The sequence below is a fragment of the Polypterus senegalus genome, chromosome 8, assembly GCF_016835505.1.
Source record: "Polypterus senegalus isolate Bchr_013 chromosome 8, ASM1683550v1, whole genome shotgun sequence".
In the NCBI taxonomy this organism is placed as follows: Eukaryota; Metazoa; Chordata; class Cladistia; order Polypteriformes; family Polypteridae; genus Polypterus; species Polypterus senegalus.
The window spans coordinates 111,340,145-111,365,917 of record NC_053161.1 but is presented as its reverse complement, the minus strand read 5'-3'; the positions used below and the strand labels follow the sequence as shown (position 1 = coordinate 111,365,917).

The 25,773-nt window shown below is 37.8% G+C and overlaps 1 protein-coding gene across 11 annotated transcripts in view; it reads right to left on the bottom strand.

Moving 5' to 3' along the window:
• sbf1 (SET binding factor 1) overlaps positions 1-25,773 on the bottom strand; it is a 256,856-nt gene that overhangs the window by 85,245 nt on the left and 145,838 nt on the right. For 6 of the 11 annotated variants that reach the window (XM_039761603.1, XM_039761608.1, XM_039761606.1 and 3 more), the window contains 10 exons: positions 23,604-23,808; positions 23,120-23,232; positions 18,024-18,173; positions 14,028-14,096; positions 13,722-13,874; positions 13,240-13,502; positions 7,424-7,596; positions 7,212-7,285; positions 1,880-2,075; positions 1,637-1,764 (listed from right to left, as the gene is read on the bottom strand). In XM_039761603.1, the coding sequence (XP_039617537.1) occupies positions 1,637-1,764; positions 1,880-2,075; positions 7,212-7,285; positions 7,424-7,596; positions 13,240-13,502; positions 13,722-13,874; positions 14,028-14,096; positions 18,024-18,173; positions 23,120-23,232; positions 23,604-23,808 (1,524 nt within the window). The remainder of the gene's footprint in view (positions 1-1,636; positions 1,765-1,879; positions 2,076-7,211; positions 7,286-7,423; positions 7,597-13,239; positions 13,503-13,721; positions 13,875-14,027; positions 14,097-18,023; positions 18,174-23,119; positions 23,233-23,603; positions 23,809-25,773) is intronic. The other 5 variants (XM_039761604.1, XM_039761607.1, XM_039761611.1 and 2 more) reach the window with 1 other exon arrangement.

The window sequence follows — 25,773 nt, the reverse complement described above, 5'->3', positions numbered from 1 at the left end:
TTTGTAGCCATGTCTGCCAACAATATATTTAATAAAAAAAATTTGAAGTATTACTGTAAATGTAAAAGATTCATAACCCTTTTTCAAGTAAACACAATATTAAAACTGTTTTCTCATTATTAAAATAGTTCATCTATTTTAATGCTTTATTTAGTAGCCATTTCAGAATGGATGAATAGCAATTTTCTCAAGTTAAATAAAGAGAAAACTGAAATTTTAGTGATCAGCAATAATGGATACAATGAGGCTATTAGAAATAAACTGGATACATTAGGATTAAAAGTCAAGACGGAGGTAAAAAGCTTAGGGGTGATTGTTGACTGTAATCTGAATTTTAAATCACATATTAATCAGATCATTAGGACAGCATTTTTTCACTTAAGAAACATAAGTAAAGTTAGACCTCTTATATCACTGAAAGATGCTGAGAAATTAGTTCACGCGTTTGTTTTCAGTCGATTAGATTACTGTAATGCACTCCTCTCTGGACTACCCAAAAAAGATATAAATCGTTTGCAACTAGTGCAGAATGCAGCTGCTAGAATCCTAACTAGGAAAAGAAAATCAGAACACATCACACCAGTCTTAGCGTCCCTACACTGGTTACCTGTGTCATTCAGAATTGACTTTAAAATTCTGCTTATGGTTTATAACGCCTTAAATAATCTCGCCCCATCTTATATATCGGAATGTCTGACACCTTATATTCCAAATCGTAACCTCAGATCCTCAAATGAGTGTCTCCTTAGAATTCCAAGAACAAAACTTAAAAGTAGTGGTGAGACGGCCTTCTGCTGTTATGCACCTAAAATCTGGAATAGCCTGCCAATAGAAATTCGCCAGGCTGATACAGTAGAGCACTTTAAAACACTGCTGAAAACACATTACTTTAACATGGCCTTTTTATAACTTCATTTTAATCTTAATTTAACTTAATCCTGATACTCTGTATGTTCAATTCATCATAATAACTATTCATGGTGGCTCTAAAATCGGTACTGACCCTACTCTATTTTCTGTTTCTTTTTCCGGTTTCTTTGTGGTGGTGGCCTGCGCCACCTCCACCTACTCAAAGCTTCATGATGCTCCAACAATGATGGATGGATTAAAAGGAAGAAGTCTACGTGACCATCATCATCATCAAGCCCTTCCGTGAGAATCCTAAATCCAAAGAGGACTGTTTCATTTATGTTAGGTAGAATGCCCAGAGGGGACTGGGCGGTATCATGGTCTGGAATCCCTACAGATTTTATTTTTCTCCAGCCGTCTGGAGTTTTTGTTTTTCTGTCCCCTGGCCATTGAACCTTACTCTTATTCGATGTTAATGTTGATTTATTTTGTTTTATAATTGTGTCTTTCATTTTTCTATTCTTTAATATGTAAAGCACTTTGAGCTACTGTTTGTATGAAAATGTGCTATATAAATAAATGTTGTTGTTGTTGTTGTTGTAGTAGTTGGGTGACAAGAATGGCAAGACAACAATAAAACATACTGAAATCACTTTTATAGCAAATCATCAAAAACTATGAAAGTCAGCTATTCTTTATGTTAATAAATCCTTACTAGTATCATTTGCATGCACATAACATGCATAGAAAACTATATACATATATATAAGTACAAAATTTGTTTTACCTGAAACGTGCAAGATCGTAGCTGCAGTCCTTCACCAAAATACGGCTCCATTTGTGCAGGAAAAGATATTTTTTTTTCTTTTGTTAAAGAAGCAATTGGAAATGAACGTGTAACCACTTGCTCTCCCACTAAAAAAAATGGACAATGTAAAGCATCTTGACTATAGTATACCATGAAAGTGAAATCTATTCTAAATAAGTAGAATTTAAAAGAAAGAAGTATTTTTTTTTACTTTAAACATACCCAGTGGGTCAGTAGGAGTTCCCTTGAAAATAAGCCTGTACGTAGTAAGGAAAATCGCACCCTCAGCTGGAAGCAATGCTAGCCCTCCACTTACACCACCAGTTGCTTCATCTCGACCATCTGACATCAGGTTCACCCTAAGACCCTCCATCACCAGCTCTTCACCAACCAATAAGGATGGCCTTAAAAGCTTTGGCTGTAAGCAGGTGAAAGTTAAATGTTAAATATAATCCAACAAAAAGCACTCACCATATTTTATAATACATTTACTCATTCATTCATTTTAGCACCACTTATCAGGGACTGGCTTGCAGGGATAAAAGTCTTAGCAGTGAGGCCCATATGTTCTTTTCACCAGCCACATTTGCAACTCATACTGTGGGATTCCAAAACTTTCCGAGGCAATCTGGGAGATGTAATACTACCAGCGAGTCCTGGGTTTTCCCCAGGGTCTCCTCCCAGATGGTCATGCCCATATCAGATGCCCGAACCACATCAATTGGCTCCTCTTGTTGCAGAGGTTCAGCAGCTCTACTCCTAGCCTCTCCCAGATGTCTGCGCTTCTCACCATTTCTAAGGGAGAGCCCAGTCACCCTGTAGAAAAAGCTCAATTTGGTCGCTTGCACCCACAATCTCATCCTTTAACTTATTATCCAAAGCTCATGACCTTAGTTGAGTGAAGGGACATAGATCGAACAGGAAATCAACAGCTTTGCCTTCTGGCTCAGATCTTTCTTCATCACTATGGATCAGTATAGTGACCACAGAACTGTGCTTCCCACCCTAAGTTGTCTGTCAGTCTTTTATTTCCTCTTCCTCTCATTCGTGATCTAGAACCCAAAATACTTAAACTCCTCTACTTAAGCTACTAAATCATCTCCCAATTGGAGAGAACAGTCCATATTTTTCCGACCGAGGACCATGGTCTCATATTTGAAGGGGGTGTTCCACACCACTGCCACTTCACACTCAGTTAAAAACCATCCCAGCGTGTGCTGGAGTTCACAGCCCAATGAAGCCAACAAAAACACATTGTTTGCAAAATGCTGTGACACAGTTCTAAGGTGACTGCGCTGAACCCTCTTCCCTCTCAGGCTGTGCCTCGACATCCTGTCTTTGAAAATTACAAACAGAATAGAGAACAAAACACAGCCATGGATTAGTACCACAACCTCTGAGGACAGTGCCGATGCTTCTCCAAACTCCCACTGCGATTATATAGGGGCAGAACGACTATTATTAGGGGCCCACAACCCCACACTCTCCCAGCAGCTTCCCCGTAAATCCATTTGTAAAACATGGTTATTCACTTTCTCTAAGTCCAAAAAGCACATGTAGACTGATTGGGTAATAATAATTAATCATAATAATAATTCTTTGCATTTATATAGCGTTTTTCTCACTACTCAAAGCACTCAGCAATTGCAAGTTAAGGGCCTTGCTCAAGGGCCCAACAGAGCAGAGTCTCTTTTGGCATTTACAGGATTCGAACCGGCACCCTTCCAATTGCCAGTGCAGATCCCTAGCCTCAGAGCCACCATTCCCATGTCTCCAAACAGGATCCATATAAGGGTAAAGCGTTTATCCACTGTTGCACAGCCTGGACAAACTCCAAATTGCTCCTCCTGGATCTGAGGTTCTATGACTGGGTGTTTTCTCCTTTTCAGTACAACTGGTGTATGCTTTCCAAGGGAGGCAGAGGAGTGTAATCCCCTAACTGTTGGAGTGCACACTCCAGTCTGAATTTTTAAAAATGGGGACCACTACCACAGTCTGTTACTCCTAGGGCACTGCTCACGGCAACCACATAAGATTGAAAAGACATGTCGGCCATAACAGACAAGCAATATCAAGAACACTGGACATTTCCATATCTCATTTATAGATCCTCCCCCAGACCCTTGCCACTATAGAGCTGCTTAATTACCTCAGTGATCTCCCTCAAAGAAATGGGCATTGAACCCCCATTAGCTTCTGGCTCTGCCTCCATCACAGAGGGCATATCCATCAGGGTGAAGACCTCTTCAAAGTTTTCCTTCCACTGACAGACTACATCCTCCATCTAGGTCAACAGCCTGGGTGAAGCCCTGCCTTTCCCTTCTGAGCCACCTCATGCTGTGCCAGTATCTCTTTGAGCCTAATTGATAGCTGCTAGGTTCAAGTCCAGTCAACCCCCACCCACGAGAAAGAGAGATAGGCCAACAGAGTGAAACTTAGTAGAAAAAATAAGTAAATAAATAGAATAAGAAAGGGCAAGAAAGTCTGCTTCCTCAATTTAAATGCTTATTCTAAAAGGTTATTAATTAGATCCTGCCAGGTTTTAAAAAATGTTTTGCACAGATCCTCTAACTGAGCATTTTTTTCAAATTTCAAGTAGTACATAATATCAGTTACACACTGACAAAAAAGAGGGGAGGTAGGATCTTTCCAGTTGAGCAAGATAAGTCTATAAAAGTGAAGAAAAGGCAATTACAGTTTGTTTGTCCTTCTCCACTTCAACACCATCCGGAAGTACACCAAACACAGCTGTTAATGGATTAGGAGAGATTGTGACACCATGGCTGTCTGAAAGGCATTTAAAGATTTTGGTCCAAAATTATGGTAATTTGATGCATGCCCAAAACATATGACCCAATGAGGCTTGAACTTGATTGCAACGATCACAGGTTGGATCTTGCCCTGGAAACATTTTGGACAATTTTAAACGAGACAGATGTGCCCGATAGATGATTTTAAGTTGAATGATAGTATGCTTTGCACATATGGAGCTCAAGTGAATTATGTGTATTGCTGCCATCCACTCCTTTCCCAAAAGGTTGAGTGAGAGATCCTTTTCCCACTGTACTCTGGGGTCTTTGAAAGGGAGGGACTTTAAGATGTTTTTATATATTACAGAGATGCTGACTGAGTCTTCAAGACTGATCAATATTTTTTCCGGAGTAGAAGTAGGTTGGAGGGAGGAAAGATGGGCAGGTTTTGTTTTTTCAAAGTTTCTAATTTGAAGGTAGTGAAAGAAATGTGTTGCTGGAAGATTAAATTTGGAGTTTAATTGTTCATAGGATGCAAAGACATTGTCTATGTACACATCTCTAAGTGATTTAATCCTGAACATTTTCCAGACATTGAAAGCTGCATATGTTTGAGAGGGAGGAAAAAGGTGGTTATCGTGCAGAGGTGCCATATTCTGAGAGAATGAAGCACAATTGGGTCATTAGTATATTTACGATATCTTGTATTTACTGGGGTACAAAACAAGGAATATAGAGAAGTGCTGCAGGGTTTTATTTCTATTGCGGCACACCCACGATTTTGCTTCAATGACCACCTTTTAGTTTATCTGTACTTCTCATGTTGCCACCTTGAGAATCGCCTATGGCCTTCAAGCCACAGCTCTAAGCAGCCACTTCCACAATGAAGGCTTTTCAACAAGGTCCATTTACACTCTATATCCTCTGCCCCCCAAAGGATGTGGGAAAAGTTATTTCAAAGGTGGGAGGCTGGCCCTCTGGAGTGGGGCATCCCTCAGACATTCGCATCTACCCTTACTACTCTCTTGAGCTTTCCAGGTCTGTCCAGGCACCCCCTTCACCATCTGACCAGTTGACCATCCTGCCTCTCTCTTCAACGCGCATGTTCAGAACAAATGACAACAAATCTGATAATGTTAAAATCAATCACAGATCTTTAGCCTAAGGTGTTCTGGTACCAAGTACACCTTATGTTCGAATAGGTCAAATCAGTCAAATCACGCCTAGCACAGAAATCCAACAATAAAACACTGCTCAGGTTTAGTTCAGGCAAGCTGTTTTTGTGGTATAGCGGGTTCGTGACAATGTGCAATTTTTACATAAATAGTGGGTTGGATAATGGATGGATGGATAAAAAATGGTGTGGTTCCTGTGTTTTATAGGGTGGCTGAGGCTGAACATGCTTTCTTGTAAGATATAAAAGATGAACTTGGGAAGAAAATGAGAAGAACAGAGAAAAAGAATGTAAGATAAGGAGAAAGAAAGATAAGGAGATCGAGAGAACAGAGGTTAATGCAAGAGAGAAAGGCTGGATCAGGAGAGTTGGTACAGTTCAATGTGGAGGCAGGTGGACAGGAAAGAAGCCCTGATGGAACAGTATGTGGCTGATGCTTGAAGGGAGCTGAAGAGTGGCCCATTGCATTATGTCTCTTTTGGATATCGAGGGATTGGTGGGGGTAGATATGAATGTGGCTTGGAATTGTGACCCAAAGATGCTGAAGGACTGGCAATGGGAACCCAAGCCTGTTTAATGGGCTAATTATACCTGTCACTGGATGTATGGTATAAGTGGAGGGGACATCAGTTTTAGAGTGTTGCACCAGCTCATCCTTGGACATGTTACAGACAGCTTCTGGGTTCCAGAGTTGCCAAATGACATTGAGCCAACCTGGACTGTCACAGTTCCTCCCAATCACGCCATTGATACCCACTTCAGTGTTGAAGTTGCCCAGCAGAACTGTGGAGTCCCCTGCTTCGACCCTTTGCAGGATGCCTTCCAGGCACTCCAAGCTGCAATTTGGTGCTTAAGCACATGCGGGAGTAAAAACTTCTTCTCTCTGTGACCTTTAGCCACACACAGCCCTCTCATTCGCCAGCATAAACTTCAACATGGCATTGACCAGGCAGGTCATCAATAAGAAGCCCACACCCACCCTACATCTTTCACCCTTTGCAATTCCAGAATAAAGGAAAGTCCAGCCCCTGTCGAAAGGTTTGGATCCAGAACCAAGCGAGTGGGGGTACGTTAGCCCAACTATATCTTTTTAGTAAAGCTCTGCCCAACACACCAACCCATGCTTCTTCCTCACACTAAGTGAAATTTCACATTCCAACAGTCAGTTTGTGTGTCTGGGTTCCAGTCCACCAAGACCTTTGCCTTTAACTCCTGGTCAGTGCAGGTCACATTGCACTCAGCCCATATATATATATATATATATATATATATATATATATATATATATATATATATATATATTTATTCTTAAGAAGGATTGTATATACAGGAATGTAAAGTAAACTTGGATTAAAAAAATACCACTATTTCATGATAAAATGAGAAAAGGTTTTAATGTTTCATTTCAAAATCCATTATAAATTTGAACATTTTCTGTTAAGTCATTCATATAATATATAAAACACTGAATGAAACCTGAGCTGATGATTTATAAAAAAAATCTAGTTTCACCTGCAAGCAAACTGACTGTATCCTTCTTAACACAGCTACCTTAGCACTTGATTTTGTAGTATTGGTTACTGGGCTTTATATCCTTTTCCAGCCCCAAGTAAAAATAAGAATTGGTTACCTTTTGTATTGGCGGCAGCCTCTTACTTTCTCTGTGTACAGCTTCCAACGTTTCAATGTGCATCTGGACAATATCTGTAAGGCAAAAAGTAAATTAGTCAGAACTACTTGAAATTAAGCATATACTGTTGCATCTGCAACAATGAACTGGTTAAGGTGCTACATAAAGAGGTAACAATTGTAATTAAAAAAGGTAACTTTCAAAATCGTAACCTGGAATGTTAGTGTGAAGCGTCTTCAAGTGTTCATTTGTCACACCACTTTCAGTGCAAACTTTGTCTACAAATCTGTTAATGAAACGGACAACTGTATTCGCAACATCAGAGCCTTCTGCGTCTTCAAAACCACTCTCTGTGTCATAGCTTTCTGCCATGCTACCTGCAATACTGTTACAAGACAATCAACCATCAGTTTACATAAAAATAAAGCAAATGTAACAAACATTCTGTTTATATTTTCATTCTAGCAAAAACAGATATCACTTTATTTGTCCATAGCGGGAATTTGTTTTTTTTACAGAAACTCAACCTAACAAAAATCAGTAAATAAATATTGCTTTATATTATGTTATGACAAACAACAAATCATTCTCAAATACACATAAATGTTGAATAAAAAGTAAGACAATTTTTGACTTGACTAGCTGAAAGTACTCAATGTTAGAGTGTCAGAAAGAAATTGTGTAGCACAGTTCATAATGGCATTCAGTTTTGGTTTCATTCTTTCCTATGCCACAACCACTGGGGGAAAACAGTGCATCTTGTAACTGAGCCTGCCTTCTTCATTAGCTTGCTGATTTGGTGTGACTCCTTTGAAGTGATGTTACTGGTCCAGCAGCACACCATAGCGTAGAAAAATCACAGTGCCTACCACAAAAATTTTGAATATAAAGAGGATATCACTACCTACATTAAAGGAGTGCAGCTTCTAATGAACAAAAACACTCTGCTCAGTCCCTTCTAATATAGTTACGAGACCAGTTCAGTCTGCCATTGATGTGGACCCGCAAGTACCTGTAGCAGTGCACGCCCTCCACATTTACTCCTGGAAAAGTGACTGGGCCCTTTGTTGCGGCCTATATCAATAAATGGTTGGTTTAAGCTGCAAACAATTCTTTTTGCACTGGAAAAAAAGCTCTCCACCAGACTCCTTCTGTCTAATTCCCCTTTTCACTACACCCCAGTAGTACAGAATCATCGGAGAATTTCTGCAAGTGACGTGACCATGTTTATGGTCTGAGGTGTACAGCGTAAAGAGAAAAAGAGACAGGACTCTTCCTTGTGGTGCTCTAGTTTTACTCTCATCCATATCAGAGACAAAAATGACAAATATTTTAGTTATAAATATCATTTGTGTTTAATCTTTCAATTAAATAATCGGCCAATATGATTTAACACTAGAGTTACCAAAGTGCAAGTCTTCTGGAAGTCTTCAACCGGTATGGTCTTCAGCATGTCCGTTACACTCTCTTGGATGTTTTCTAAAGTCCTGAAATGACGTCCTTTGAGGACATTTTTCAGTTTAGGAAAAAGGAAAAAGTCACACGGACTGAGGTCAGGTGAATAAGGGGCTGGGGAACCACAGGAATGCCTTTTGAGGTCAAAAATTCTGTTATGGAGAGGGCAGTGTGACATGGGGCGTTGACATGATGGAGCATCCATTTGTCTGCAATGTCTGGTCTCACGCGAATGACCCTTTTTCTGAGCCTTTCAAGGACGTCTTTATAAAAAACTTGGTTGACAGTTTGTCCTGGAGGAACAAATTCTTTGTGGACGATTCCCCTTTTGTCAAAAAAACAAATCAGCATTTATTTGATCTTTGATTTGCTCATTCGAGCTTTCTTTGGTCGAGGAGAGTTTGCAGTGTGCCACTCCTGACTTTGCCTCTTGGTCTCAGGATCGTATTCAAAAATCCATGATTCATCACCTGTGATCACACGACTAAAGAAATCTTGCTCATTAGCGATTCTGTCAAGAAGATCAAGACACTTGTTTTTTCGATTGTCCTTCTGCTCAATTGTGAGGTTTTTCGGCACCATTTTGGCACAGACCTTTCGCATGTGCAAATGTTCAGTCAAAATTTGATGAACGGTAAATCTGTTCAAATTTAATTGTTCACTCAACATTCTTAATGTTAAATGACAGTCTGATCTCACAAGATTGTTCACACGTTCGATGTTTTCATTGGTTTTCGAAGTTGAAGGCCTCCCTGAAGGGTGTTCATCTTCAACGTGTTTTCTGCTTTCCAAAAATGATTTGTGCCAGCGAAAAACTTGAGCTCGGGATAAAGAATGTTCCCCATAGGCCTGTTTTAACTTTTCAAACGTCACACTTTCCGATTCTCCAAGTTTAACACAAAATTTAATGGCACAACGTTGCTCCAAATTCCGCTGTTCCATTTTGCGTGACGCACAATCAAAAACACAACTTCGCTAATAGCAGTCACAAAAATCACGAAGTTAACGGAAGGAGTTGAAACTCGCACTGAGCTATGGGAGGGTACTGATACACGTGCTCTATCAAGGACAACAGCGCAGCATTGCCAGATCGCTTGCAGTGTTACCAGTCTCATTACTTTTCTGACACACCTCGTATTGTTAAAACAGAAACATTTTTCAAGCAAAGGCATTTAAGGTGGGCCATTTTTACGAGGTTTTTTTTGTAGGCTTTGGTAATTCTAGTGTTAATGGATGGACTAAGAAATTTGGATGGACTAAGAAAAGCAGAGGATCGGTAATTGTTCCATTCCACATTAAATAGGTGGCAGTGGTCTCCATATGGTAACCCAGTTGGGATACCCGCAGAGGTGCTTGGGACTTGGGAGAATAAAAGTGCAGCCCTGTGAGGGTCCCAGGGTATCGTTAGAGGGTGATGTCGGGGGAGGACGTCCCTACTTTTTCTATAGCCCAGAAGTGCTTCCTCAAGGATATAGTGTAGCACTGGAAGCATTCCTGGGTCCTACTTTAAAAAGGAGTCTACTGCATCACATCAGAGAGTCAGAGTCGGGAGGCAGCGGTCAACACTCAGCTGCGGTAGGGAGAAGGAAGAATTGTTTATTATTGTGATTATGTCTTGTTATTTTGGCTGATTACTAGACAGAAGTGCCTTGTGAGAATAACCATCCTTTATTTTAAAATGTGTGGTATATTGCTGTGTTTTGGGTTCACTGGGGCACCCTCGTGGTCACAAAGGGATTAAAAATACATGGTTGGATTCAATTCTCTCTCATTTCTGGCTCTTTTCTACTGATGACTGATTCATGTTCCATGTATTTAAATAAAGGGCAGATATTCCTCTTTCAGAATATTTACACCTGGTGAAGGAAGTATGCTGTGTTCATAAATTGCAGCTGAATAAAAATTTACTTTGAATGGCGTTCTTCTTGTTATACGTGATGGAATAAGATTTGATAATCTGTTATGCTATTATGTAAAGTTTTACTGTGTTTTAGAATTTTTTATATTACTATTTCCAAATAACTAACCACAGCCTCATCATTAAGTTTACTCAACAGTTATTCTTTGTCTCAAAGTAAAGGCCAGGCACTGTTCTTTATGAATGTATACATGTTTAGTGATTTGTACAGTGTTTAAACTTTACAACACAATGCCCTGTAAAATCATACATACTTGTAAAATAAAAAATACCTAAAAAATAAATAATAATAAAAAAAAACCTTGGGAAACTTTTCATTTTAATTGTTTTTGAAGGATTCACTCCAGAATAAGATATAAGGTCTCACTTGATATCTGATTGGCTGAAGATTTCAGTTATCGTATTAGAGAAAGACCTGAATGCCACTATGATATGAGAACATACTGTCGAAAAGGCTGCAAGCACAGGCTGATGTGCATGTATTGACAAAAAAACTGTTATATCAAACAATCACTAAGACTTAGGGAAAAATTCTACAGGTTTACATTTAAAATTCTACTGGTATTAAATCTGCGAATCTCAACTGATAATCTGCAAAGGTACTGCCTAAAAACATCAGCATGAAGCACGACGGACTTCAAATTCAACAGAAAGTAATTATTATCAACTCAATCAAAAGCTATTTTAAGATTTGAGTTCCCCGTTTCCTTGTGTGGCTTGTTGTAAGAACACATTTACAGTCCAAGTGGAGTTTATGTACAGTTTCGGAGGAGATCATCTTGCATAACTTACAAATGTGTCAAGAGTTACTGGGAGTAGCATAAGCACCCAAAATATCGGCCATACCATTATCAAACAACACACGGAGTAGTAGAATTATTGACATGAGTGATGAAACTGAAAGCAAGCTTTTGGGGAAAGTACAATCAAGTCTGTATTATACCATATACTTGGATGAGTTGAATAACATTAGCAATGCTGCTTTGTTTTGTATGTTTGTGTGTTGTAAGATTGGACTAAAACAGTAATTTTAACAAAGATTACAAAGAACAGCAGATGAGTTAAAGGAGAAGTTTGGTATTTTTCAAGTCAGTGCTGTTTGTTCACAAACATGACATATATGCATTTGCCACGTAAAATTGCGTTCTAAAGTTATGTGTTTTCTATTAACTATGAAAAATACATAGCCAGTCCTGGTGTATTATGTAGGAATCTGTGGGGCCCAGAATTCAACCAGAAAATAAAAGCCTAACTATACTGATTACATTCTCTTTGAAGTGGCAAAAGTTTCAATATAAGAAAACATGCCTTCCGTCTTTTTCCGGCACATATTTGTGACAACAAAAGGGATCTGAAAATAATCATACTATCATATATTTCAAGTACTATTTTTCTCAAACATATATACAATGTTTTTGAATAAATACCTTTGACATTAAAAAATACCAAACTTGCTCTTTAATGTAATGCCTTGATGGTTATATCACTGAAAAATAACTTCAGTGTCTGCACAGAATGGACATGTTTAATGGTATGAATACACTGTGGTGTTGTTGAACAAATCCAGGAGAGGGCACCAAAGTTAAAGTGGACACAACGCTTCTTACATTGTGAAAGTCTGGTCATGAAAAAGCGCCTAGAACTGCATAACATTTTAGTTCTAAGTGGGTAAAATGATAACTATATTAAAAAATCTACTCAGATTTGTCTGCTTTTCTAAGTGAGGGAATTGATGAATTTTGTAACTCTTGTATCAGCAACAACATTTATATAGCACGTTTTCATACAAATGATGTAACAAAAAGTGCTTTAATGATGAAGAAAAAAGAAAAATGTAAAAATAAAATTAGGCAATACTAATTAACAAAGAATAAGGTTCGATGGCCAGAGAAGACAGAAAAACAAACAAACAAAAAAAAAACCTCCAAGTGAAACGAATTTTAAAAGGACATGTACTTAACCAAGTATTTGAATTGAGAAAAGAAGTATTTGCATTTCTGATGTCAACAGTATTAAATTAATGTTGACTTCTGCAAAAAATGTGTCAACTTAACATATATATTTGATCATTACAAATCAGGTGAGTATGCCAATGCAAGAGAGAAACAGCACAGTATTTTGATTAAGAGAAAATCAAGGATTTCAAGAAAACTTATCCATTGGAACATAAGAGGGATAGAAAGAAATGTTCCACTCCTAGGTGAAACTTTGCAAAAGTCTTCTCATGTCAACTTCTAAAACACTGTCACCAGGCATTTAACTCCAATTTCAAAAAAATGTTTAGTTTATTTCCAAGACGACCACCTGGAATATAAATCTTTGGGTTTTGGACCCTATTTTGCTGAATGCAGTATCAGAAAATATCTTACTTTCCAGTGCAGGAAAAAAAGCTGATGGAACTATCAGCAGGCAGTGTGAAGTTTCAACATGCAGAATTTGACCAGGCTGCATTTTAGATATTGGCTACCACTGAAGATCCCTCTCTCTCTCACATCTGGTAATCAAATTTCTGTTACCTTTCACCACCACATTATTTATTTAGTGAGGGTTTTTCACTATGACAGTCATAAAAATCAAAGGCTACACACACTGTGGTACTGTTCAATAGATTTGTTTTGTTGCTAAAAATGACATTACACTGAGAATTTAAAATACCTGTTTGTGACATAGCTGTTGCTAACACTCTCCACATCACCGAGTCCAGATCGGTTTAAGAGACGATTTTTACTTGTGTCCAGTGGAAGTAACAAATAACTCATTCTATTTGCGTAGTGAATTGCCTGGCTGAATACGGTACTCTCCTCCTTTTGAACCAGTTCAAGTTGTTTCTCTTTGCACAGCGTTGGCCACAGTCTACGCTGTACTGCAGCGATTTCTAATGCACTCTTACCACCAGGCATTTGTTCCCCGTTGTCCTGCTTGACAGAGAGAGAAAGAGAGAGAGAGACAGAGGCTATTTTTAATGACGTAAAGTATATATGTATTCCCTTGTGTGGACATAATTATATTCTTACAGGTGACTTTTTATAATAAAATGTGAACGACAAATTTAATAATTTCCAAAGAATCTGTGATGTTTGTTATTAAGAGTGTAACATAATAAATTCTCTTTATGAATTAACACTTGATTTTCTCACCTGATCACAACTCTCATTCTCCTCAATGTAAAGTGCTCGTATATGATTCTGAACATCGCTGTAAAACATAGCCTCCCAGAACTGCATGTTCATCCATACACTGTGCTCCTGAACACAGCTGTAAGCAAATTGAGTGATTCCTGCTCCAAGTTTCTAAAATTAAGCAAACTTCAAGTAAACATTTAACTATGGAACTATTAGCTTTAAAATGTTTGAACATGGCACTTAGAAACAGAAATTGATAAAGAAATTAAAGTTAATCATTTGGCTCTACTAAAAAATAATATCTGTACTACTGATACTTACTCGACAAAAGACTGTAACAAGAGGTAAAAGTGCTGCTGCAATTCCATGCTCATCCATGTGAGAACAATCCTATAAAAGTAAACAAAATTAATTTTACCTCAGTAATAATTTCACAACTATTTAATTCATATTATTTAAACACACTACCTTTTACACACTGTTAGTTAAGAAGTTACAATGTTAGTTAAGAAGTTACTGTGCAGTACTGTATAACATCAAATTTGTGATCACTAATTATCCAATTTCCCTTTTTCCCATTGCTGAACAGTTCTAAAAAAGTAAATAAGAAATCTATCTAGATTAAATAAAAGCAAATTTACCTGTCATTATACATATTTTCAAATAATCGTTTAAATACTTTTGCACAGAAGATCACTCAATAAAAAATATGAATGTCAGAGTTATACTATATTTAATACATTATCACTTCTGCAGAAATTAAGCTCAAAGAACTTTTCTTTAGTTATTTACTCTCTCCTATAATAATTTGCATAATCTGCAATGCACTCCATTTAACATCTTACCTGTTTTACAAGTACGTGTCTGCCAGATACTATCATCTTAGCAAACATTGCTCTGTATCTATTTGACTTTTTTATAAAAGAAAGACAAACCGCTTGATTCATTACAACAGTAAAAGCAGATCTCAATATATGTAGATTATATATAAATAAACTGTATGTTTGGTTACATGTCATTTTTATTGGTTTCAAATTAAGTATCTGCAATTATGTGATTTTTCTAGTCTGTAACTTATTCTGTATAATGCGTGAAGGCATTCATTTTATAACATTCATAAGTATTATAAGTACTGCATTTGTGGCCAGACAACTTGTATTTTGCAAAAAAAGTGTACATAACAGCTTTCTGAATCTTTCTTTCTCTGCAATATTGATAGGTTCCTTACAAGACTGGTACCAGGGAAAACCTCTAAGGAAGGAGATAATATTTTGGTAGAAGCAAAGCCATTGTACCTACCCAGAGAGACTTTATTTTCACTTTCAATCCCAATCAACACTAAAGTAAAATCTCAATATTACAATTTGTTATTATATAATCATACAGTTTTATTTAATTAACTGACATTGCATTATCCTATTACTAGATGCTAATCAAAAAGTAATAGGGTTATTTATTTGACTTCTTCCAATTTACAAATAACTTTAACAGACTCAGAGGTCACCAAGGCAAAGTATTTAAAAATGTTATTTCAAAATGAACATGCTAACTTGGACATTCACAACTATTGTAAGCTCAGTTGTACAGGAAATCCAATTCCTTACCTAAACAAAAAATGAAAACAAAATGAACACTAATTCAGATTACCCCACAACTGATACATAAATACTGAATAATTTACACAAAAGAAAACTACAAAAACTGCTGATTTTATTCATGCTTCTAACTTTTCAGTACAAATTGGAGACTGAGCAAAATGGATGAGTGAGGGCTTATGATGCACAGACCTGTCAGTTTTGGTGTGAATTACTTGTTAGTGCAGTTATCTGACCATTGACAAAATACAAACTTTACAAATTTTTAGAATGTAAATTACATAGACCATGTTTGTATCCGTTATTTTCTTCCACTTGCAGCTTGTTGGCTCATACAGTATGCAGTGGAACTGTGTATATTTAATGGAACTTTGTTTACTAGAAACATGTTATATGAGTGGCCAGGCTGCAGGAGACAAACATGCCTAGGTGGCCTTTGACTTTGAAAATTTAATTTAACTGCCAGAAGAAATAAATGAAAATCAAAGGTACTGAACACCGCAATAATGTTAATAACTGTACTGGACAAACTACACTATATGGACAAAAGTATTGGAACACCTGACCTTTACACCAACAGGGACTTTAATGATGTTGCATTCAAATATATACATTTTAATATGGAGTTGGTCATTTGAAGCTCCTTTATTACATAAGCAGAATAACAGACATTAATTTTTAGGTATGTAATTTAGGCACAATAATGTGAAAACCCCTTGGTTTTTCATTAGTTTATAAGGCCTACGTGTTGTCACTTTTCAGGGAACTGGCCTTCAGGTCGGGAATATCTCAGCCAAGCTTTCTATGGTGTGAGTGTACATACATAAAACATAACATATTTTAGCCAAAGTAAAAAAGAAATCTGCAGCAGTATCCTGATGTAACTGGATCAATTTACTTCACTCATATTGCAAAAAGGGCATCTAGAGGGAATGAAGCTTTTTTTTTGTTAACCGTAAACTGTTACACTCCATTAATGTACTCATGGCCTGGGTGAACCTGTGATTCATTTATTTTGTGGCAAACTAGCTCTGGCAGACATGGCAGTACTATATGCGGTTGCTGGCTAGTTGAAGTAACTGGCTATACCCTCAGTTTTTATATGCTCTATACTAATCATGCCATTACATGTGTCAGGTCATAATGGCTACCCGCTTAGATGCTGGCACCTTACACCTTTCCCAAAAACCAAAAACAGGAGAGAGGTGCTATAATGGTACATATGATTTTACAAGTTGAGTTGCAGAGTGTAACCATATGCATTGAAATACAGGGGACAGGGCCTCAACGTGTCAGGAGAGAGGCTGCTCTTCTAGCCAAGGAACATCTGCAGCACCATGATTACATATGTATTAGGTTGATTAGCATTAGCATATGAATGCACATTTACAAGATAATTGTGAATTATAAAGGTAAATTGAACAGAAAGGTGTAAATGCAAGGTTTTATACATTTGATTTTTTTTTACCATACACATTTTTCTGTTTTTTGGCATGCACATATTTTCAAGTATTATTGTATAAGTTTCCTCCCATGTGTAGAATTTGTCACCAGTCACTCTAAGGTTCAGAGGTTATGAAATCTCTTCATCCTTTTCTCAGATTCTACATTTTACTATCACTCAATTTGTTTCAATCTTCTCCTTATCAATATTGTCATTACTAATTTTGCAGTTTAAGATATTGTCGGTACAAGTGAAATTTATTTTATTTATGCTTATAAATTAAAAAAAATAACCAATAACAAAAGCAATAACCAATGCACAAAAGCTGTTAAAAAAGTAAATCTGCATCCATATTATTGGGATACAAGCTCTCAGTAGCCACTCCAACAAGGATGAAAGGATATCATACATGTACTGTAACTGACATAAGAACACACAAAATTCTTTCAATAATGCCGGAGACTCAAGAAGTATAATTAACCTTTAGATAAATAATTATTTAACATATGAGAAATTCTGAAATGTCAATGTGCCAGAAAATTGACAATTTTAAATAAGTTTTAAGACTTCTGTTTCTTGTTGCTACATTAGCTCCAACAACTTTTTTTATATAAAATTATTAACTCCAGCTAGCATGCAAAGCATTTAAAAATTTGACTGTTATCAGGACATCCAAGTCATTCTGAAAATTCTAGTGGCAGTTTAAACAACTGAAAAATTAAGGGAACTTTTAGGCTTGACGGATTTTGCTCGATGACATCTCACAGTTGATGGTGTGCTACGAAGTAGAAACTACAACATAAATTGGAAAGAAACAGTCTCCTAATTTGGCAGCAGCATTGGAAACTTGTTTTTCTTCATTTCATGACAAGTCAAGCAAAATGACACCTTTTACTGGCTAACTAAAAAGATTACAAAATGCAAGTTTCGAGGCAGCCCAGGCCCCTTCTTCAGGCAAGATGATTGCATCATCAGGCCCCAGAAAAATGAGTTGTACTTTACTATAAAGAATGCAGATATGCTTTTTATGTATAACACCATAGATATATAATTTGCCTCTAATAAGCTTGCTGTTGTTGCTTCAAGTCCATTTCAATGAACATACCCAAAATTACATGGCATGTTATTATTTAAAAAAAAAGACAGATGTGTTACAGTTGCCTTTTTTATTTACTACTTATGTAATTCACAAATAAACAAGCGTGCAGTTAACTAGGTTCTGGACAAAAAGGTTTCCACAAATATACAAGAGAACTTAACGGAGAGTTTAAGCATTACCTGGAGAGTACAGTTCATCATTCGGACTATGTAATCAAATTGCAGGTCATCCAAAACAGCCCGATTCTGTTGAGCATGCAGGTTAAGTTCTTGTGTCAGGCACTGTCGGGCCACACGACTCTTCAGAGCTCTTAAAACAGCTGGCAGAAGCTAAAATAATGAAAGCAACATCACATACTTCATTAATGATAGTATATTTACACCAATGTTCTTAAAAAACATTTAGTTTAGTTGCCTTAATTTATATATATATACAGTGGAACCTCGGTTTACGAGTAACTTGGTTTACGAGTGTTTTGCAAGACGAGCAAATATTTTTAATAAATTTTGACTTGATAAACGAGCGATGTCTTGCAATACGAGTAGTATGGATACACTTTGTCTGCTGAGCGTCATGTGATCACAACTGAGCTGATGGTGGTTCTCTCTCTCTCTCCTTATCTTGCTCCCTCGCTCATCGCGTCTTTTTCTCTCTCTCCTTATCTCGCTCGCTCGCTCAGTGCGTTCTCTTCTCCTTATCTTGCTCGCTCGCCCTCTCTCCTTATCTCGCTCGCTCGCCCAGTGGTCTTTTTCTCTCTCTCTCCTTATCTTGCTCGTCCAGCGCTTCTCTCTCTCTTCTTATCTCGCTCGCCCAGCGCCTTTGTTTACTACAGCATTGTGACTGTGTGTGTGCGCTGTGAAGTGCGAGTCCTCATCTTGCTCCCCAAAACACGAAGCTGAGTCTCAGTACTTTAACACCAGCTGAATAAACACCAGTTTATTCAGTTTGAAACAGCAACAGCGCTGTTATTTATTGCAGCAGGATCTTTATAATGTTCCTTGATCTTTTTGGATGCGCTTATACGGCTTAACTGCTACAGCGCTGGGAGACTGCGATTGCTTTGGGACAATCTTCAGCGTGTCGTCCCGTTGGGTGGAATTCCACATGAGTTTAGAAACTCACACCAGCCATGATTCTTTTTAAAGGTAAATTGCAGGTTAATTTGTATTATGTATTTTACTTTATATTTTGTATTACTGTAATCCTTTTTATATGAATAGTTTTGGGTTGTGGAACGAATCATCTGAATTTCCATTATTTCTTATGGGGAAATTCGCTTTGATATCTGAGTGTTTTGGATTGCGAGCACGTTTCGAACAATTATGCTCGCAAACCGAGGTTCCACTGTATATATGTATATATATATATATATATATATATATATATATATATATATATATATATATATATATATATATATATATATATATATATATATATATATATATATATATACACTGCTCACAAAAATTAAAGGAACACTTTAAAGAAACACATTAGATACATCAGATCTCAATATGAAGTTGGATATTCATACAAATAACGACAGGGCAATGTCTTAGGAACAAAAGGATGCCAAGTCTTTTAATGGAAATAAAAGTTTTCTGCCTACAGAGGGCTCAATTGTGTAGACACCCTAAAATCAGAGTGAAATGAAGATGTGGCAGGCTAGTCCATTTTTTCAAAAACTTAATTTCTGCTACTCAAAATGCTTTTCAGTATCTTGTGTGGCCACCACGAGCTTGTATGCATGCTTGACAACGTCGGGGCATGCTCCTAATGAGACGACGGATGGTGTCTTGTGGCATTTCCTCCCAGATCTGTATGAGGGCATCCCTGAGCTGTTGTACAGTCTGAGGAGCAACCTGGCGGCGCCTAATGGACCGAAACATAATGTCCCACAGATGTTCTATTGGGTTTAAGTCAGGGGATCGTGAAGGCCATTCAATTGTTTCAATTCCTTCATCCTCCAGGTACTGCCTGCATACTCTTGCCACATGAGGCCGGGCATTGTCGTGCATTAGGAGGAAACCAGGACCTACTGCACCAGCGTAGGGTCTGACAATGGGTCCAAGGATTTCATCCTGATACCTAATAGCAGTCAAGGTGTCTTTGTCTAGCTTGTAGAAGTCTGTGCGTCCCTCCATGGATATGCCTCCCCAGACCATCACTGACCCAACACCAAACTGGTCATGCTGAATGATGTTACAGACAGCATAACATTCTCCATGGCTTCTGCAGACCCTTCAACGTCTGTCACATGTGATCAGGGTGAACCTGCTCTCATCTGTGAAAAACACAGGGTGCCATTGGTGGACCTGACAATTCTGGTATTCTATGGTAAATGCCGATCGAGCTCCACTGCGCTGGGTTGTGAGCACAGGGCCCACTAGAGGACGTTGGGCCCTCAGACCACCCTCAAGAAGTCTGTTTCTGATTGTTTGGTCAGAGACATTCACACCAGTTGCCTGCTGGAGGTCATTTTGTAGAGCTCTGGAAATGCTCATCCTGTTTGTCCTTGTCCAAAGAGGCAGATACCAGTCCTGCTGATGGGTTAAGGACCTTCTATGGTCCTGTCCAGCTCTCCTAGACTAACTGCCTGTCTCCTGGAATCTCCTCCATTCCCTTGAGACAGTGCTGGGAGACACTGCAAACCTTCTGGCAATGACACACATTAATGTGCCATCCTGGAGAAGTTGGATTTCCTGTTCAACCTCTGTAGGGTCCCGGTTTCGCCTCATGCTACCAGTAGTTACACTGACCATAGCAAAATGCAAAACTAGTGAAAAAAACAGTCAGAAAAGATGAGGAGGGAAAAATGTCAGTGGCTTCCACCTGTTAAACCATTCCTGTTTTGGGGGTCATCTCATTGTAGCCCCTCTAGTGCACCTGTTGTTAATTTCATTAACAGCAAAGCAGCTGAAACTGATTAACAACTCCCTGTGCTACTTAACTGACCAAATCAATATCCCAGAAGTTTAGCCTCAGTAACTTTATCTTTGTGGCCACTTCCTCCATTTTCTACCTGTGGGTGCTGGACACGTGCATGAAGTAAGACACATGCACAGGCTAACAGTGTGCAACAAACATGCAGAAACTACGAAATCCTTAACTGCAACCTGGTTAAGGGTTTACAATATAACATAACTTGGTTACTCACAGAGAAATCTGTCAGGCTGGAATAAGGGAAAGTTTCTCTAGCTGGAATATGGGTATACATGGCATTTCTGAAACCTGGTTTCTGTGAATAATTGGGTTATTAAAGCATATGTAAAAGTACTCAATGAGGATGACATGTCTTCTCTTCAGCAGTTAAATATAACAGTTTTTGTCCTTGCATCTGCTCTCTTTCAAAACACTGAGAATTGTGTAATATTTATAATCACATGACCCTAATGGTTTAATTGCTACATTCTCAATTCTATACTGGTTAGTGCAAAATACTAAATCTAGACAGGCTTCCCCCCCCCATGTTGGTGCTGTAACACAATGTGTTAAAAAACAGTCACTGATTACGTCTATAAACTGCTGCACTTGTACTCCACTGTTTGAAGGGATCTCCCAGTTAATAGTGGGGTAGTTAAAGTTGCCTGTGAGTATAGTATTCTCTTATAAACTTGCCTTTTTGAAACTCTTAAAATAATGTGTATTGTAAAAGTGAAGGCGACAGCACACTCCTAAAATAAGGCTTCTTTCCCTCATGCTTTCCAGATTAATCCAGACAACCTCACTAAGATGTGGCTCATTTTTCAACTGAAAAAGACTTGCATTTAAATTCTGTTTTAAAGAAACAGCAAACCGACCTCCTTTTCTGTTCTGTCTATTCAAACTTTGTTATTTAGCCGGGTTTGTGTTATTGCTACAATATCATAATTATGCTCATTTACATACAACTACAACTCTGTGTGTTACTTATTTTATTTTTGCATTTAAACTTTGGATTAGAATTTACTTTACTGTGAACGTTTGTATTTATACGACTATTCATCTCCTCATGTACAATTCTAAACCTCTCCTGTCCTAAACTACCTGTCCCTCCATTTCCTAGTTTAAACAATCCTCGACTAATCTACCCATACACCTCCCCAACACATTGGTACAACTCCTGTTCCAATGTAACCCACTTCAGCAGAACAGGTCCCATTTGCTCCAAAAGATGACCCAGTGCTCCATAAACCTATATCCTTGTACCCTACATCAAGATTTCAGCCATGCATTAAGCCTTCTGATCTCTTCAGTCTTGCATTTACTGGCATGAGGCACATATAGACCACCGGAAAAGACTGCATTGTCAGTTATGCTCTTCAGCCTGGCACCTTACTCTTTAAATTTGGATTGCACAACTGAGAGACTGGCCTTGTGTATGTCATTTGTTCGAACATGGACAATGATAACTGGATCCTCCCCCTACTCTAACCAGGAGCCTATCCACTCTTCCTGGGAGGTTTCCCACTTGTGAACTGAAAAACAACACACTGTGTGTGACTCTCCATTTCTGGAACCACCTGTGCTTCAATCCCCCTAATGACTGAGACAACTACTATAACCTTTTTCTTTCTGAGGGCTGGTCTTGAGGTGATCTGTTGGGGCTTCTCATGCTTGCCTACAACCTCAGAATCTTCAGTTATAATGTCCATCTCCGAAAGGACCTAAAACTGGCTTGACAATTCCAACCTAGGGTTAATGCCCCTGGACCCTTTGTCTTGCACCTTGTGACTATGACCCATCTATCTCTATTTCTCTGGCCTTGAATGTCCTACCACGCACCATTAAGGATGGCACACTATGTCTCTAAAGGACACCTGGGCCAGGTCCACCTATTCTCTACTACAACATAGTCCTTCCAACTCTCCAGCTTCAGATGCAGGATAAGTTGGCATCTCCATGTCAATCCTCTTAGAAGGCTACTTAGTTTACTACGGTCATCACAATATATTCAAAAATATGGAAGATTTTATATAATACACTATGATATTGTGTAGATCAATAATTTGTCTCCTTAAAAGAATTCAGAGTTTTATTTTATGGGAAGCACAATGTAAGGAAAATCATAAGGTCGATAAACCTTCAAGTCACTAATATTGCATAGTTTTTCATAATTCTATTTAATAACCAACATCAATTTGAAAGAGTACAAAAATTAGGAGATAAATAAAATAATTTTTGTTCAAGTCATAACCTTAATGTAGTTGTAAAAGTACCAAAACCAGAAAGTTACCTATATAGAGTAGTTTTTCAAATGTCAAATTAAGATCTACTGTAATATATTTCCTACCTTTTTAGCTTCCAATAACTTGTTTTCAAAAATGTAAGTGATGCAGTTCCTAACCACTTCTAATCTTCGAGCACTATTAGCAAGAGCACTCCCATTTCTGTCAACCATGGCAGCTGGAAAAACAAAAGCAATTTATGAAAATAATTGCTTGGCAGGAATTAATGCAAATAAAATCTTTTTTACTTCAGAAATGACTATCATTTAAACATACATTTTATATGCAATGCTGCTAGAATGGAACCTAAATACCCACAGCAAAGAAGGTAATGAACACAGATAGATTAAAGGTTGGATATTTATCAGTAACTGTCATGCAAGAAGTCAGCTTCTCCATAGGGATTAACAAAGCATATCAACAAAAATCTGTGAATTCATTATGCAGATTGTATTAGCATGGGTTGACTTTTAAAGAGCATTTAAAAGCCATTTTTAACTGAAAGTAAATCTCAAGATGATACAGACAAATAGTTAATAATACACTTACCAATGGGCGGGCCTGACAGCACCAGACACTTTTTCTCAGGTTTGACAACTGGGGGTGCACTTTTTTGACTAGATGCAGCATGATCAATGCGGAACTGTACTGCAACTTCATCTAATGAGGGGAAGATTTTTTGATGTATCCTTAAATGTGATCCCTCTGTGGGTTTCTGAATTTTATGCATGGCAACAGATGGATAAGGGTTCTCCTGCACCACAAAATAAATAAATAAACAAACAGAAATAATTTACAAAAGCAAAGAAAAGTTTTGTTTGTTTTACTTGTTAGCTTAATATCTGCTTTTAAAAATAACTAACTCATTCAAGTTAAATTACATTTTCTATGTTCTTTTCCTATTATTCTACTATTGCATATGCTTTCATTACCTTTCAGTACACAAACATTCTGTTCGTTTTACTCATGTCTACTGTGGAAGATACAGAACAACTTAAAGGGAAGCTTGTAAAAGACATTGTGAAAAGTTAGCTGATGTAACTATTTTTTCTTTATTCCTCTGCATGGTATTTATTTTAATCCTTTCACAGACACACAATATCCCTAAAAACTAATACATACAGTATGGGTAAGTACAGAAAGCAGAAGTGAGTGACTAATAATTTAAATTACATTCCTGGGTCACAAAGACTGCAAGGAAATACATGTCACCTATTATAATGCGTTTTGGGCAGAGGGATTACTGGGGATGCTTCTAAGCTAAATGCAGCTTTATGACATACAAGTTTTATCATAAGCAATTATTTCCAGTGGAACTGGCAAAAAGAGACACTAAATGTGATGGCTTGGTAACTTCCTTTAGAAGCTAAAATATTAAGTGTGGATTAGTGTTGGATCAGTATTAAACTTTTGACTTTGTTATCGCTTTTCAGAACTCCAAAATTATACAACAGCCCCCCTGTTGCAATGCACAATGCATATACCACGTCCCTCTTGATAAAATAAAGTGTGCTTAGAAGCAATAGGACAGTTGGAAGGGGGGTTCCCAGTGAAGTCTCACTCACAATAAAGCAATGGTGGGCACCCCATGAAGCCTTATCGCGTCAAATCAATTTTATTTTTATCTTAGGTGTGGGATGGGATGCAGTAGATTCTTTATCATGTTGAAGCAAGTAGCTTTGTGAAGTCACCTGCAATTTTAACTATGTTTTGCCCCAACTACTACATTGAGTGTCAGTGAGAGAAGCTGATGAAAATCTTGAAATGCTGGTACTATGTGGTTTTCAATTTTGGGTTTTGTGGTACTGTTTCAGTATTGGTGCACTATACTAAGATTATTATTCTTTTGCCTTTTTATATTAGTTTTTATTTCTATATATTTTTTTGACTTTACTTGGAAATTCAGTTTAGTTTTAGTTTTCCTTCATCATGTATGTTTAATTTTAATTTAGTTTTTATTTTACCAGACATTTCTATTTTATATTTATATATACTGTATATTAGTTTCAGTTTTAGTTTTAGTAATTATGGTATGGTTAAAGAGCTACTATGGAGTTTAGCTTTTGTATCACAATGAGACAGAACTGTACACTTAAACTCGTTTTATATCCAAACGCGTTAATGTTAGTGGAAGCTTACGACACTACATAACACACTTTATTATTTGGTTTTGTTTTTGTCTGATTAAAAACAAGCATAATCAAAACCAGTGTGGTCCATGGCCGGCTTTCTATTCTGGCCAATACCCCCAGGCCGCCAGAGGGAGCCATCCCTAAAACATGGAGATGCTTCAGATTCCAGCAGGGCATCATGGACTATGGAGTTTTCCTGTAAAGCCCTGCAGGATAACATCGGGACCACCAGGGGTCGCTCCAGGGAGAACCAGGGACTGCTATTTGCCGTACGCCCCTACGACTCGCATGGACGGAAAGAATGATGCACTTCTGGGGTAAAGAAAAGGACTTATTATCTGACCCGGAAGTGATAAGGAATCATGGACTGAAGGATGAGAAACACTTCCGGGTCAGGGACTATATAAGAACTTTGGGAACTCCCTGACGACGAGCTGAGCTAGGCGGTTGGAGGGCAACGCGTTTGGGAGTGGTGGAGAGTTTATTGTTATTGTGATTATTGTGTTTATTAATAAGTAGTGTGGAGTGGAGGGTGCTTGGTGCACATAATTATTATAATAAAAAGGAGAATTATTGGAATTTTACCT